Source organism: Culex quinquefasciatus, chromosome 3, assembly GCF_015732765.1.
Source record: "Culex quinquefasciatus strain JHB chromosome 3, VPISU_Cqui_1.0_pri_paternal, whole genome shotgun sequence".
In the NCBI taxonomy this organism is placed as follows: domain Eukaryota; kingdom Metazoa; phylum Arthropoda; class Insecta; order Diptera; family Culicidae; genus Culex; species Culex quinquefasciatus.
Genome location: NC_051863.1, coordinates 71,052,235 through 71,068,273, shown reverse-complemented (window position 1 = coordinate 71,068,273; position 16,039 = coordinate 71,052,235). Strand labels below are relative to the sequence as shown.

Sequence of the window (16,039 nt, the reverse complement as noted above, 5' to 3'; positions counted from 1 at the left end):
TGTTATACGCAAAGTGAGTCAACGTGTGTTTACGCACCTCCAAGAGCGTGACTGTTGCGTCAGGTCCACGTGCCGGTAAAACACGGCTCGAACGTTCGCCGTACAATTGATTTTGACGACGGCTGATGGATTTTAGTGGTGCACCTTTGCCTCTGTTTGGAAATGTTACGAGGCACTTGTTTGTAGTTTTTAACTAGATAAAAAAATCAAAATTGCACAAACAATGCAAAAAACTATTTGCCAAAACTTTTACTGCGGGAAGCGAGCGGCCATGGTTCTGGGTTCGATACCCATCTATTTCCAAGAAATATTTGAAAAATTGAAAATGAATTTAAAAACGACAAATAGGCTCTAGAATGGGTCCCCTGTCCTTTGGATATTGTTACCGTAAAACGGGGTGACTTTGATAGGTTTGCGATTTTTCCGCAAAATGAAGAGTACAATTAAAATACGTAAATATAAACATTGATTTTTTTTAAAACTATATCAGCTACTTTAGTGATGGTATATTAACGTACAAATAAAGTTTGAACACTTTAAATATGATTTTAACAAGAAAAACTATGACTATCAAAGTCACCCCGGAATTTAAACTAAGAATTTTTAACGTAACTATTTTTCTAAACACTATTGAAAAAACTTTTTTTTTCCAAAATAGTGCATGGACTTTGTGTGGCCTACCCCAGTACATTAGGCCGTCCCAAAAAAAATGAAAAGTTGTCAAATCTTCGGTGCTCACCCCTAGAATGATAGATTAGAATGTCAGGAACAATGTTTTCATACAACAAAAAAATCCCAAAAATTGTTTACAACTCGCGCGCGGAGCTTGAATGAAAAAAGTGCATTTTTCGAGTATTTATCAGAAATGCGCGTAACAATCATACTAAAGTCATTCAAATTTGGTCGCCTTGGGCTTCAAGTGATAGTTTAATGTCCCCTGAACAAATTCCTGTATAGACATAGTCCATAAAAGCTTGTGTTTGGGCATGGCAGGGCGTTTTAGGGAGAAAAATTTGTATTTTTTAGACAAAAAATTTCAAAAATCACTCCCCACATTGTCATACGTCACATTGTGAGAAAATCTCATGTTTTGCCTTTCTTACTAAAGAAAGGTATAGGATTTGCTTTTGGCTCCGACGCCAAATCAAGCTTCATTCCCAAATCATTTCTCGAGCAATATTCATTCGAAAAATCTGCAAAAAATCATGGACGATCGATTTTCGACGCCCGATCGATTGACAATGACAGAATTGGTCTACCTCCAATATCCGAATTTTGGCGCTTAATTTACTGTAAAGCACGCGTGACGTCCGTGTGTGGTAAAAAGTGCTCAATTTTGTGGTAGGGGGTTTCTCAGAGCCCACATTATGGATTTAAGCTCTCTTGGGCGCATTTGAAAGGGGATGTGCTGAACCTGAACCAGTTCCATACCAAATTTGAATTTATCCATTTTTTATGGGGACTCGGAGTGTGTTTTCACCAAATCAGGCGGATTTCAAATAAAAATTCGGTCGAAAATTGAAGTATTGAAATCGTTTATTTATCCAAAAAATTGCATTTTTCCAGCCCTACATCCTCCCAAATTTTCATCCATGTCGGTAATGTGGTTCTTGATTTACAGCTTGTGGACCAATTCACTGTGAGGGGGAAAAACCCCTAAAAAAGGTAAAAGCCAATTTTCACCAAATGCCAAAACTATTCCTTTGGCATTTTATCTATTTTTTTTTCTCCACATCGTAATCTAGACCATACTCGATGTTCTGAAACAAATTTGACCTCATTCGGATTTACCGTTCAGATTTTAGAAAATTTCCATTTTTGCCTTTCTTACTAAAGAAAGGTATAGGATTTGCTTTTGGCTCCGACGCCAAATCAAGCTTCATTCCCAAATCATTTCTCGAGCAATATTCATTCGAAAAATCTGCAAAAAATCATGGACGATCGATTTTCGTCGCTTCGTCGACAAGTTGTCAAGTTGAGCTTCACATGCAGACGCGAGCAATGCTGGCGCGTATAGAGTTTTGATACTAGATTACCCCCTTTTAGTGCACGTTGCTTTATCGATTGCTCGGTCATCACACATCGCCTATCATTATTTTCTATGCTAAGCTTCAGTGAACGCAAACTAGACGCAAGCAGCTATCTGTCCTGAAGCCTCATGCTCATTCTTTTGCCTTTCTTTTTTGTTTTGCTCATTCTCTGATCGATATCTGGGCGAACGAATTTCTGGGAAGCGTCCAAGCTTCCCATGTGCCAGTGACAATGCACATCGCGGATTTGGTTTTCTAGCTTCGGTACTAGTCTTTTTGTGTATTAGTATTTTTGTTTATCGTACCAGCGCACCAAGGTGGTTTATTCGGTACGTTTGCGTTTGTCGTAGTGAAGTCCCACCGAGCGCTCAGTCGTTGTTTGCTTCCCAATCCCAAAAACGCCTAAATGCATACTCTGGCTTGCTTATTGAAAGCTCACAATTTTGCCTAACGCCTAAATGACAGTTTAGTGAATTACAGTAGGCGTTTCAAAGCTTTCAAGAACATTTATGCGGCTTTACCGTTACATCGTTGTTTACAACACGTCAAATTCTCGGGTGTTGAAACACTTTCTGCCAGTCATTTTGTTACCACTTTAACGCTCTGGAGCAAGACGGAATTATTTTGTTTTCTCGTTAATTTTTAATATTTTGAAAAGTGCAAAAAAAAAACACTCAGAGAATACGAACAATTTAGCGATATGCAGAAAACATTATGAACACCGCAAATTGTGAGCTAAATCTCTGTCGCAAAAACAATGTGTTCTGATTTTAAAAATCGAAAATGCTTGTGTGCGAGCACAGCTTACAACCGGCCATGGCAAATGGGGCAAAAACCAGCGCTTTTCAGTTATATGAAAAAATATGGTTGAGTTTCGAATTGATTAATGAATGGACCATTCTTTATTTTGCTATTTCTTTGAAAAAAAAAATCAACTGCCGTTAACTTCCTTTTGTAAGAAAGGCTCTATCTCACCCCAGGTGGGATTAAATCGGGTTTTTTCATGAAATTTTATTAACAAATATCGTTTTTGAGCGAACAAAATAAATACATCCAAAATATATGCCTTCTCGTTTGTAATCATAGTAGCCAATGTTTTATGCTAAAAACGCTTATATACCAAGAATTTTGAAAATTCGTCACTTTTTGTTCACTAAAATGCAAATATCTCGGCTTTGCGTGGACATAAATTGAATGTAAAAAAAAGCAAAATGATCTCCGTAAAATTTCCTATAAGCTGAATGCATTAGTTTTGGCTGCAAATTTTTTGACTGGTTTTAAGGGGTGATGACACAAGCTTTTATGGACTATGTCTATACAGGAATTTGTTCAGGAGACATTTAACTATCACTTGAAGCCCAAGGCGACCAAATTTGAATGATTTTAGTATGATTGTTACGCGCATTTCGTTGTAAACCATTTTTGGGAATTTTTTGTTGTATGAAAACATTGTTCCTGACATCCTAATCTATCATTCTAGGGGTGAGCACCGAAGATTTGACAACTTTTCATTTTTTTGGGACGGCCTACCAGTACATGTTTTAAAAATAATAATCTTGAGAAAAACCTTACCTGTTGGAAAATATTTCAAAAACAAATTGAAATCCTATCAAAGTCACCCCGGTTTACGGTACCTAAGCAAACATGCTAACCATTCAACCATCCTAGGGTCAAGATGGCATTTAGAAAAAAATCACATGAAATTTGTAACAAGTATGACTTCAATATTGAATAGGACCGAGTCATAACAATGTTGCAGCCTAATATTTTGATATTTTTGACTTTCTGAGTGATTTTGGTTAGACCACATGAGAAATTCTCTCAGATTTCAGTCATTCGATTTTTTGTTTGCATTTTTTTATCCGGCTGAAACTTTATTGGTACCTTCGGTATGCCCAAAGAAGCCATTTTACACACCCAGAACTGGGCATCGGCATGCGAGAGGATAAAGAGCACGATTCGGTAGTAAAATGGTACTGTGTGAGGACGGAGAGGATAAATCCCGAAATTACCGAGAGTACTTTACTCATGGGTTCATCTTCAAAAAAAGTACCGACACCGAGACTCGAACCTAAGACCTTCGGCATATTGAACCGTGCCTTTGCCGTATGGGCCACCATGGTTCGGTGCCTAAGTGGCGGTCATTTGTCCATATAAGCCACTCAATAGGATGAACTGTTCCAATGAACGAATGAACACGCGAGAGGACTATACTCTCGCAAAATAGCACTTTCCTCACGTTTCTTTTCGTTAGGACTATCCTCTCGTTCTTTAACTTTGGGTGCATAATTAGTTTGTCCATATAATATTCCATACAAATTTGGCAACTGTCCATACAAAAATGATGTATGAAAATTCAAAAATCTGTATCTTTTGAAGGATTTTTTTGGTCGATTTGGTGTCTTCCGCTAAGTTGCACTATGGGGTATTTCCATATAAGCGAGCGGCCAAAAATATTTTTTTGCTTTTTTGGGACTTTTTTGTGTTGTTTGTACTTAGTATAATGAAAACAAATGAATTTTGATATTTTTCAAAAAAAAAGTTTAATTTTCGATTTTTTCATATATTTGAGGCCGCATGCATTAAAGTGGTGAATTTTAATATTCTTGCTCTGTCTATTTGATGCACGGAATGGCGGTTTATGCTATGTTAAAGTTTCTGATTTAAGTTCAATCTCCCTCCCCTTTTTCTTGAGTTAAAATCCACCTCTCTTTGAAGACCCCCTCCCCCAATTAAAATTTGATTTATGCGGTGTTTTAGAATTTTAGACGGTTTATTTTATGGAACATTGTATGGATTCTCGTCCACGTTTTTGGTTGATCCACTTGCAAAATTCACGTTTTCCACGATAAATTCTTCTAAATCAAAATCACTATGTAACCGATTGTCGTTAGATTACTTAAAATATGAACTTCTTCTATGGGCTTTTGTATACCTCGTTTTGAAGCTACAGAACAGCATGCGTAGTTTTTCTCTGTGGTTTTTCCTGAGTTGATCATGTGATGGTTCTGCAATGTTGTAATTCTTACAAATATACTCGAAAGCAGTTCTCACGTTTTCAGAATAGTGCTTCGTTATATCGTACAGGGACACTACGGTATTATTATCCATACTTTCAAAAGAACACAACAACGAACTGATATGAATATTCGACGAATCGTTTCTGTAAAATACTTAGAATAGGAATTTCTAATTTTATTCAACGTACCTAAGTACCAACAAAGTCATGAATATCAAATCAATTTCAAAACATACATAGCAGGTACGTCATTTCTGCCTCCGCAGGTAAATAATGTGATTTTAACCAAGCGTATACGCGAAATCATTAATTTTCTTGCATGAATCAAAATGTTCAAAATGGCATAACTCAAAAAGTGCACATAAGTGCACTTTGAAATTTGGAGACAAGTTAGGACATGGTTCAAAATTTAAGCTGCAAAATTTTCAGATCGCACAAATGCACACAAAAAAAGTACTCCATTAACAAAGTTGAAAAAAACTAAATTTTGAATAAAAATCCATCTTTTTTGATTTTTATTATTTTTTTTAGCCTGTAAAAGTGTGTTTTGTAAAATGTTATTGAAAAGTTGAATCAATTACCTTTCTGAATATATATAATGATGCAGGAAAAAATACATAAACAGCTACACAGTACATAAAATCATCATTTTTTTTTGTCAAAAAACATGTTTTTTCTTACCATTTTCGCCTTTGAAGGTCTGCAATTCAGTGAATTTTGAACCTACAACTTTCAAACTTCGGATTTTTCTTAGTTAGAATGTTTATTTTCGAAAAAAAAAATACCAAAAAAAATAATTAGAGTATGTCGGCTTTTCGATTTATGGCCGCCTGAAACCCCATAGTGAGTTGTAGGTATGGATAGAGACTACACTGAAAAAACATGATACACGGTAAAAAAAATGGTGATTTTTTATTTAACTTTCCGATCTTTTAAAAAACAATATATTCAAAAAAATAAAACAAGGCTAACATTTCAAAAGGGCGTAATATTCAATGTTTGGCCTAGTCTTGATTTAAAAAAATGAAAATATTGTTTTCGAAAAGATCGGCAAATTTCACGAATGTTTCATATTTTAACATTGAAAATCGGACCATTAGTGACTGAGATATCGACATTAGAAAATGGTGGGATGTTTGGGTGAGACTTAGAAAACATCAATTTTTATGTTTTTAAACCTTTGCATGGCAATATCTCAGCAACTAAGGGCCGTATCAACTAGGTTCAAAAAAGCAAAATATACTAAATTCAACTCTTATTTCGTCGTCGTCGTGCTATCTTGTCGCACCCGTCATTTTGACGTTCCGAGAAAAACGCGTTTTAATGTTTGAACTTGAATAAACAAAAACGAGAGCACGCAATGTAAACAATAACAAACACGTTTTGTTTGGCTGACCATTCTGTGCATTGTCCCGAAGTTTGGTTGAAGTTGAAATCCCTTTGGCCTTTTGTCGCACTTACATCAATTTTCAGGGAGTGACAAGATTGCACGACAAGATTAAAACTACTTTTATATAAAAAGTGACAAAAATTTTCGGAGCTTTTTTGGTTTTCATTGAATATCTTAGGATTGAAATCGAATTTTGAGGATCTGTGAAGGTCAAAAGATGTGGCATTGTGAGATGCACAAAATGGCGTTCTTAACTCAATTTGGCCCAAAATGCACGTACGACAAGTTAGCACGACGGCGACGATTTATGATTTTGAAATCTTAAAAACATTAAAAAAGGCTCTTTAAGACTGTTATCTAACATTAGAGGCAGTCTTTTTGCCATCCTCACCTTAGTGAGAAAGGCCCACCTTTACGTATACATATCGACTCAGAATCGACATAAACTTTGAAAAATGTTTGCAACGGCCTAATAAAACATCGAAAATTTCCAAAAAATTCAAAAGATTTTCAAACTAGCCCAAGCATGCTAAAAATTATTCTAAATGCAGGGGAATGCATTTTAAATTGATTTGAGCTGATTGCACTTAAATTTCCATTGAAATTTTATTTTTTTTTGAAAAAAAAATGTATTGATTGATTAAAAACTGTCAAATTCAAATCGAGATATCTAAAAATAGACACGGATAGACACGGAGATATTTTCAGGAAATGTAGTTGAAAGTGTGTACTTTCAGGTGCATTGTTCGGTTTTGCGCCAAAATGCGCCATTTTGAAAACATAGCAACTTGAAAATAGGCTCAAAATCACATAAAAATGGTTATAACTCTTCAATAAAGGCTCAAAACATTTTGCTGTCTTCGGCAAAGATGTGTAATTTTATGTCATAAACAACTCTTTAGAACATAGTAGGCCGCTAAAATGCTAACATTTTGAGTTATCACCAAAAAAGTGCTTTTTTGAACCATTTTTGCAAAAATGGCGTATATCTCGAGTAGATTAAGAGCTACAAATTTGGTGCCTTCGACAAACTTTCATGAAATTTTCTCCTCTACAACTTTGCCCAAGACACCAAAGTCCTACAACGTCATCCAACAAAGTTAGTTCTTGGTTGACACCCTGGAAGGTCGTCACCCTGTATGTCAATAACTTCAAAAGATAGCCCTTATCAAGTACAACAACTCTTCCGAAGACACCATTTGGCTAGGACGTCAAATAAAGGAGTTATCAATTTATTCCACTTAATTTTGCCATTCCGAACACTGTGCAATGTAACCCTTTGATGCCGGTGTATACATTTGAAACAACAAAGTTCCTTCTGATGATGAAACACAAAATTAACAAGTCCTGCATTCAAAGCTCATGTGGTGTTTGTAATGCACATGCTTGTTGAAGCCCTTCTAACGATTCTTCAAGGTTGAAGGCACATTTAAGACTTTGATGCTTAATTGGCTCAGTATGAGGAGCGTCTTTCAACTTAAAACAAAGATCGCACGAATTTGAAAGGTTTTTCGAATGTAGCAAACTAAAGTTATGTTTCTTCTCCTCATCTTTTGCAGTGTCTGCAAGTTGCCACCAATGTCACCGAGCAGAAACACAACGTGACCCGGGAGGTGCGTGGCCAGAACCTCGGTCTGTGCCGGGGCTTCCGCGGCTGCACGCTCTGGCTTACGGGACTCAGCGGAGCGGGCAAAACGTCGATCGCGTTCGAGCTGGAAGCCTACCTCGTGTCCAAGGGCATCCCTGCGTACGGCCTCGACGGGGACAACATCCGAACGGGGTTGAACAAGAACCTGGGCTTTTCGCAGGTCGATCGAGAGGAAAACATTCGTCGGGTGGCCGAAGTGGCGAAACTGTTTGCCGACAGTGGAGTCGTGTCGATCTGCAGCTTTGTGTCGCCGTTCGCCGAGGATCGGGAGATGGCGCGGAAGATTCACAAAGATGCGGATTTGAAGTTTTTTGAAATTCACGTCAATACTCCGCTGGAGGTGTGCGAATCTCGGGATGTTAAGGGGCTGTACAAGAAGGCTCGCCAGGGTTCGATCCAAGGGTTCACGGGGGTTACGCAAGCGTACGAGGCACCCGAGAGCCCGGACTTGGCGGTGTCGACGGAAGGTGTAACGGTACGACAGTCGACGTACAAGCTGATAAAGCTACTTGAAGACGAGAACATTATACCAAAGTTCATCAAGGAAGACGAACCCATTCCGGAGTTGTTTGTGGCGGACCACTTGAGAGTTGAGGTCGAGGCGGAAGCAAAAACACTGCCATCAATCCCAATCAGCACCGTTGAGTTGCAGTGGCTCCAAGTGCTGGCCGAAGGTTGGGCCCACCCGTTGAAGGGTTTCATGCGCGAGAAGGAATATCTGCAGGCGTTGCATTTCAACTGTGTATTAAGCGAGGATGAAACGATGCGTGAAAACCAGTCCATTCCAATAGTATTATCGGTTAGTGAAAGTGATAAGAACAAACTAGACGGAGTCAGTGCCCTGTCGTTATCGTACGAGGGTCGGTTGGTGGCGATTTTGAGGAAGCCCGAGTTTTACGCTCAGCGAAAGGAGGAACGATGTGCGCGACAATTTGGCACCGCCAACGGGGACCATCCGTACATTAAGATGATCATGGAATCTGGCCAATATCTGGTCGGTGGCGAGGTTGAAGTGCTCGAGCGTATCGTTTGGAACGACGGTCTGGACAGCTATCGTTTGACGCCGAACGAGCTGCGGAAAAAGTTCCAGGACATCAAAGCGGATGCCATATTTGCCTTTCAGCTGCGCAATCCCATCCACAATGGACACGCGCTGCTGATGAGCGACTGTCGCCGTCAGCTGGTGGAGCGCGGTTTCAAGAATCCGGTTCTGCTGCTTCATCCACTGGGGGGTTGGACCAAGGACGACGACGTGCCGCTGCCGGTGCGGATGGCCCAACACCAGGCCGTGCTAGATTCGGGAGTGCTGAAACGGGAACACACCATTTTGGCCATTTTCCCGTCTCCGATGATGTACGCCGGTCCGACCGAGGTGCAGTGGCATGCGAAAGCAAGTGAGTATTGTGATTCTGTGTACACCCTAGTGTCCATAAATGGTGTAAGGATCAAGACCACTGTTAAGCTAACCATCAAGCTTAAAGTTCAGCAGGCCTTGTTCGATAAATGCCGGGTGTGGAATAGTGGTTCGTAAAGCGTCCTCAATTTACGACTGCAGGGTTGTTACGGACGGCGCGGAGTTGCTGGATAACTTTTTTGTTCAGCCGCGGATGGCGGGGCTGGTTTTTGAGAGGGATATAATTACTATTAAGTTATAAAGGAAAAATGTTATAGGGAATTCTAAAATAATTGAAATTTTTAGATGAGTTTAAAAACATCGATTTCATAGAAGTTGTTAGGCCGTTGCAAATATTTTTCAAAGTTTATGTCGCTCCCCCTCCCCATGCCTAGGACTTTGGTCAGAGTCGAGGGACATAAACATAAAAAATACTTGCAACGGCCTTACTGCCGTTCTACGCATAATTGTTCTATGTTCAAAAAAGTGCAACTGAGAAGAACGCGATTGAAATTTTTCGACCGTTTTTTTGTGTTTCTACGCATAATTATCTCGTGGGTTCCTATCCGTCCTATTTGTCCCTTATCGCCCCAGTTAGTAGTTTATCACTCCTATTTATGATCCTCTTGCTATACAATAGGTAAACAAGGCATAATGCTTCGTTGAACTAGTGATTCTATGAGAGAAAATACTTGGTGGGACAATTATGCGTAGAAGTGTAACGATGGGACAAACAGAGGGTATTTGTCCCTATTTTGGGCCTACTAAGCCGAGCGCACTTTTTATTTGATGTATTCTCAAAGGCTGCTCATAAGCCCGAGAAACTGAAAAATTTTTTGTCCCTATTTGCTTCTGATTATTGCTTCTAGCATACGACCTTCTTTGTGCATATTTTCGGCCTACCTTCTGATTGGTTGAAATCTCGAAGCACGTGGCGAACTTTTTTGACGTACGCTTCAGCCCCAGCTCGCACAATACAGCCGCACAAATTCGGTCGACAAACATGCTCATTGCTCAATCATTGTGATGTTTTAAGCCACAAATCAACATTGGAACGATTGATTTCACTTGCATTACGTGCATAATTAGCTTGGACATGATTTATATCATTCTTTACGAGTTTTAAACATAATAAAATATTTGTTGCGTAGCCAGTCCCGCGGTCGTGCGATTCGAAGCGTTATCTACTCGATGTCGATTGAGTCCTGCCATTTTCGAGCGTTTGTCGTGCGTTTTGATCGAATGTCAAAAAGGCGACATCTAGTGCGTGTAAAAATCTTGGCAGGCGTTGATAAAAATTATTGACAGATAAATTTTCGTGGGTTTCCAACGTGATAAGTTTTTTTTCGTAGTGAAATTATATTTTGTGAAAAAAGCAGATTCTGGGCAGGATGGAACCTAGACCTACCAATAAACTAATGAGGTAATGAATATTTAAATTATGGTTTGTTCAGACTTTTTGTTAAACCAGATTTTTATTTTAGATGGAGTTGAAAAAAACAAACGGCCACCGAGGATAAGACCAAGGATGTACCCAACCCGAGTTCCCAGCTTGGCATCTGTGCACTACGAGACAAAAAAGGCCATCCCTGCACAAATATATTGGAATTTGTTCAATCAAATCTTTAGGTGGAAAAATTAAATGTGACATATTACCCTTACCTTCATTTGACAACTATAATAAAAAAGAATAGTTTGCAAATAAAAGTTTTTTATTTTTCATCAAATCAACCCAGAAAATCCGAAACGAGAGCACCCGACAATGGCAGGACAATCTAAATAACAAAGTCGCCCGAAATCGGCCCGACAACGGCCCGTCAACGTCGATTTTCTCAAACGTCGATTTCGACGATCGTCGGACAAAGTGTTGCATATACGCATGAAAAGGGCCCGAATTCCGTCGGACAAACTGACGGAATTCGGGCCGTTTTGTCGAGCCGTCCGGCGGTTTTCGGGCCGTTGTCGGCCCGGTCCGTCTGTCAGGGTAGGGACCTACATACACTCAAAATCAAAAGTACCCTTCAAAAAGGGTTTTATCTACCCTTTATCTGTCATCCCATAGAAAAAAAAACCCTTTTTGAGGGTTACTTCCACCCTTTTTTCAAGTTTACCGGTAGTAACCCTTTTCAAAAGGGTGACGACGGGTGAACTTGAAAAAAAGGGTGGAAGTTACCCTCAAAAAGGGTTTTTTTTCTTTGGGATGACAGATAAAGGGTAGATAAAACCCTTTTTGAAGGGTACTTCTGATTTTGAGTGTAGGGAAATGAAATGTTCTGGGAGAAATTTCAAACACTCAAAGTCATTCAAATTTAAGGTTGAAAAACTTGTAGTTTTTCTTTGGTGCTGGCACTTTTCTTGTACCGAACAAGCACAAACATAACAAAAACTATCAGATTATTATCAACAACAGTTTTACGATTAGTCTGCTATCAGCAGAGAAGCGAGTCAGACGTGTGTCCCTCACAAACCAAAAGAGTGCTAAAAAGTGCAAAAAATGCCTCACGGCAAGAAAAAGAGGCGGTCCTCACCAGCAGGATCGGCAGATTTGAAGAAGCTAAAGAATGCCGAAGTGCTACCTGCAAAGCCAGGCAGTTTGAGCAAGGACGCTCAAAATTCGTCTGGAAACCAGTTTGCTACCCTCCCTGTGGACGTGAGCGAGAAGGAAGAATTTGAACGACGGGAAAAGTTGCCACCCATTTTTGTGAAAACATCGTCATCGGATTCGGTGCGAAAGTGGCTGACCGGATTTATCAAATCTGGTGCTTTACGAGCTTCCATTCGCTTGTGTGCTGATGGACTCAAAATTCTGCTACCTACCAGAAAGGATTACAACTACGTTCGGGATTTCCTGAACAACACAAAGATTGAATACTACAGCCATGACGATCCAGGTAAACGCCCCATGAAACAGGTCCTCCGAGGCCTGTACGACATGGATGTAAGTGTGCTGAAAGAAGAGCTCAAAACTCTGAAGTTGAACGTGATCGAAGTCTTCAAGATGACGAGACACAACAAGGACATCAAGTATCGTGATCAACTGTACCTGGTTCATCTCGAGAAAGGATCGACAACGCCGTCTGAGCTGAAGGCAGTTCGGGCAATTTTCAACATCATCGTGTCTTGGGAACGTTATCGTCCAGTGCACCGTGACGTGACACAGTGTTCGAACTGTTTGCAGTTTGGGCATGGTGGAAGGAACTGTTTCATCAAGAGTCGTTGTGCAACCTGCGGAGGTGAGCACAAAACTCAAGCTTGCGAAACAATCAACGAGAACATCGAAGCGAAATGCTTCAATTGCGGCGGCGACCATTCGACCAAGAATCGAAGCTGCCCAAAACGAGCTGAGTTTGTGAAAATTCGGCAGCAAGCGACGACGAGGCACCAACCAAATCGTCGCAAAACACCACCAACTTTCACGGACGTGGATTTTCCTGCTTTGGCGTCACCTGGAGTGGGATCTGTTCGAGTGGTTCCAAATCTGCAGCCATTGCCGTTGAATCAGCGGCAAAAGTTGCAGAGAACACAACACCTCCTGGCTTCAGTCAGCAATCGAGGGAAAACCAACCAGCATCAACGGATGAAGGCAGCAGTGATCTGTTTTCACCACAAGAACTTCTGAACATTTTCATCGAGATGACAACAACACTGCGTGGTTGCAAAACTCGTGCGGAACAAGTAAGAACGCTTGGAGGATTTATCTTAAAATACAGTTCGTAGTTTACTCGTTCTAGTGATTTTGAATATTTCAATGGATTATTTTTTTTTTAGTTTTAGGTTAGGATTAGTTGTTAAAGTGATTTTTTTTTTTTTTTACCCAAATGTATTCAATTCAATGCAATAATGTAAAACAATTTGAAGCAAATAAATAAATGTGATCAGTTAATAAGAAAACGAAAAATATAACAAAGATGAAGAGCATTAGGCCATACCACTTATCATGTAAAAGAAATGTAATTATTATAAGAATGTTCAATAAAGACATATTTAATTTCAAAAAAAAAAAAAAAAACAGTTTTACGATACTTTTGATTGTTATAAGTCTAGTTTTTTTTGCCAAAATGATTTTAAATTGATTCCGACCTTGTTCTTACATGACCTTGTTGCTCGATTGGAACCCCGATTTGACAGTTCGATTGGAACCCTGAAAGTGACATTTCGCCTCTCCATATAGGCTCTCTAACTGTCACAATTTGTAAAAGTGTCAAATGGACTGCCATTCTCTCCGAAATGGACGAAGTTATTAATCAGTTATTTTATTGATTTGGTGGCAGTTTGGTGATTGTTTTTTCAACGGGATTGTGCAACCCACAAAAAAATATATTGCAGGTGGTTGGAGATTCGGGCGACGGCTCTCATTCCTGTGCTGAGCGATGAAAGCCGGGCGCTGAGTGTCAACAAGCGGTAAGCAAAAGTGGTGAAAATTTTCGCCCTAATGGGCAATTAGCGATTTGCCAAGAAAATAGTGAAGAGTGCTATTTTTATTGCTTTATTTCTAATTTAGAAGGAAAAAGTAAATTATTCTTGCCCACCAAAATGAAGATAATGACTGCACGTATCATTATCAAGTGACAGATTCGTGCCAGTTTTGGTGAATTGCTCAATTTCGTTGAATTAAGTTTAGGAGACCCAAAATAGGTACTAGGCCCAAAATAGGGACAAATACCCGACTTGGTGTTAAGTATTATTCAGAAATTAAGTATTATTCAAAACTTAAAAGCTTTTTGATATTTTTTTTCCGAATAAAAATAATTATTCATAAATTATCAAACACTTCAAAATTAAAAATTCTCCAATTTTAAAAATATATATTTTTTAAATTCTAAATAAAACTTAAAGGTGTCAAAATTCAAAAAGTCTTTATTCAAAAATAAAAGTTTCAAAAAATCTTGAGATTGAGATTCTTATTTTTTATAAATTTTTTAGAAATAACACCGACCAACAAAATTTCTGCGCAGACACAACTCGAGGGGAAGCATAAAGTTTGGGATCCCCAGAATCAAGTATACTTTGAAATTTTTCAAAAATAGTTTGTCTGGGCCGAATGGTTTTTCTCCAAAGCTTGTATGGAGAATTAGTGCTGTTCGGTTCTCCTACATATTGCATGAAATTTTTGGGTTGTATGCAACAGCGACGAACCGCCCTTATTATTGCAGGTCAGTGTTATTCTTAAATGACGCCATTTTAGATTACAGCAAATCTGGTAGCTTTGGAGCATTTTTAGAGCCATATTTAAGGTTAGATTTTTTTTTGAAAAGTAAAAGTTTCAATTTTGCGTTTAGATTTTACGAATGGAAACTGAGGGAAATTTTAAATTATTATTATGGCATTTTCCTCTGGTTTACTTCTTCTAATAAAAAAAACAACACCAAACCGATCAGAAAATCCCTTCTCATGAATATCCACACGCATTTTTGGTATAAATAGGACAACATTTCATTCAAATCAAAATAAGCCAACATTATAACTTTAGAAACAATACGAAATTCTGTAGAATTACTGTTTTGAAAAATGTCAGAGAAAAACAGTTTAGACACAATTATCCAAAGTTTCGGCTGTACGAACATTTTTTTTTCGTGTGTTTGTATTTTCATGCATTTAAAATCAAATTCGAGTTCTGCGACCCCTATTTGAGTGGTTGATTGCCTGTCAAGGAGGTATTACACTATGACAAACTAACAAACAAACTCGCAATTTTTGAACAGGTTGACAGTTTGCCTACCTTGTTTTTTTGCCTGCATTTGTTTGCAGAAACGTCAACAAAAAAAAAAAACTTTTTTATATACACTGATAATCAACATTACACACTGTTCAGTTCACTTTTACACACTTGTATGGGATTTTTCAGTTCAAGTATGATTACATGAAAGTGTGTAATCATACTTGAACTGAAAAATCCCATACAAGTGTGTAAAAGTGAACTGAAAAAAGTGTAATGCTGTTTACCAGTGTAGAGCGTGGAGCCCAAGCTGCCCAAGAATTGATTATTGACTGAACCAGATTTTATCACCGTCGATTGCCGGCCGCTCCCTTCTCCATCGCGCACCAGGGACAAGAAAAGGAAATTTGGAAGACGTGAAGTGTTGATGCTCCACTTTTTAAGGGGACAAGGGAGAATCTCCACGGTGGTGTGTCCCCAAGTAAGTTTCGCTTGGAGTTGGACGGTTTTGCTGTGGTCGAATTACTCGAAAGGCAGAATTCATTCCGCCATTTCAGGTCCGTTTTGAATTTTTTTTTGGTAGATAAAATAAATTAAATTGATAAAAAAAACCTTTAAAAAATCAACAAACTCCTATGCCAAAGTACGATGAATTAAAAAACTAAAATTGCCTTCACAAAAATTCTACTCCCTCCACTAGGAATGAACGCTGGTGCAAACTTCTACATCGTTGGCCGCGACCCCGCTGGGATGCCCCACCCGGACAAGAATATGTACCCGGACGGCAATCTGTACGACGGTGCGCACGGAGCGCGCGTGCTCAAGATGGCCCCCGGACTGGACAGTATTGAGGTATATATTTTATCAAACTTACCGTGTTGATTGAATTTGACCACGTCTACC

At 39.0% G+C, this 16,039-nt stretch overlaps 1 protein-coding gene across 2 annotated transcripts in view; it reads left to right on the top strand.

The window, feature by feature from the left end:
* LOC6037587 (bifunctional 3'-phosphoadenosine 5'-phosphosulfate synthase) overlaps nucleotides 1–16,039 on the top strand; it is a 29,173-nt gene that overhangs the window by 12,651 nt on the left and 483 nt on the right. For both annotated transcript variants that reach the window (XM_038266082.1, XM_038266081.1), the window contains exons 2-3: nucleotides 7,999–9,481; nucleotides 15,837–15,988. In XM_038266082.1, the coding sequence (XP_038122010.1) occupies nucleotides 7,999–9,481; nucleotides 15,837–15,988 (1,635 nt within the window). The remainder of the gene's footprint in view (nucleotides 1–7,998; nucleotides 9,482–15,836; nucleotides 15,989–16,039) is intronic.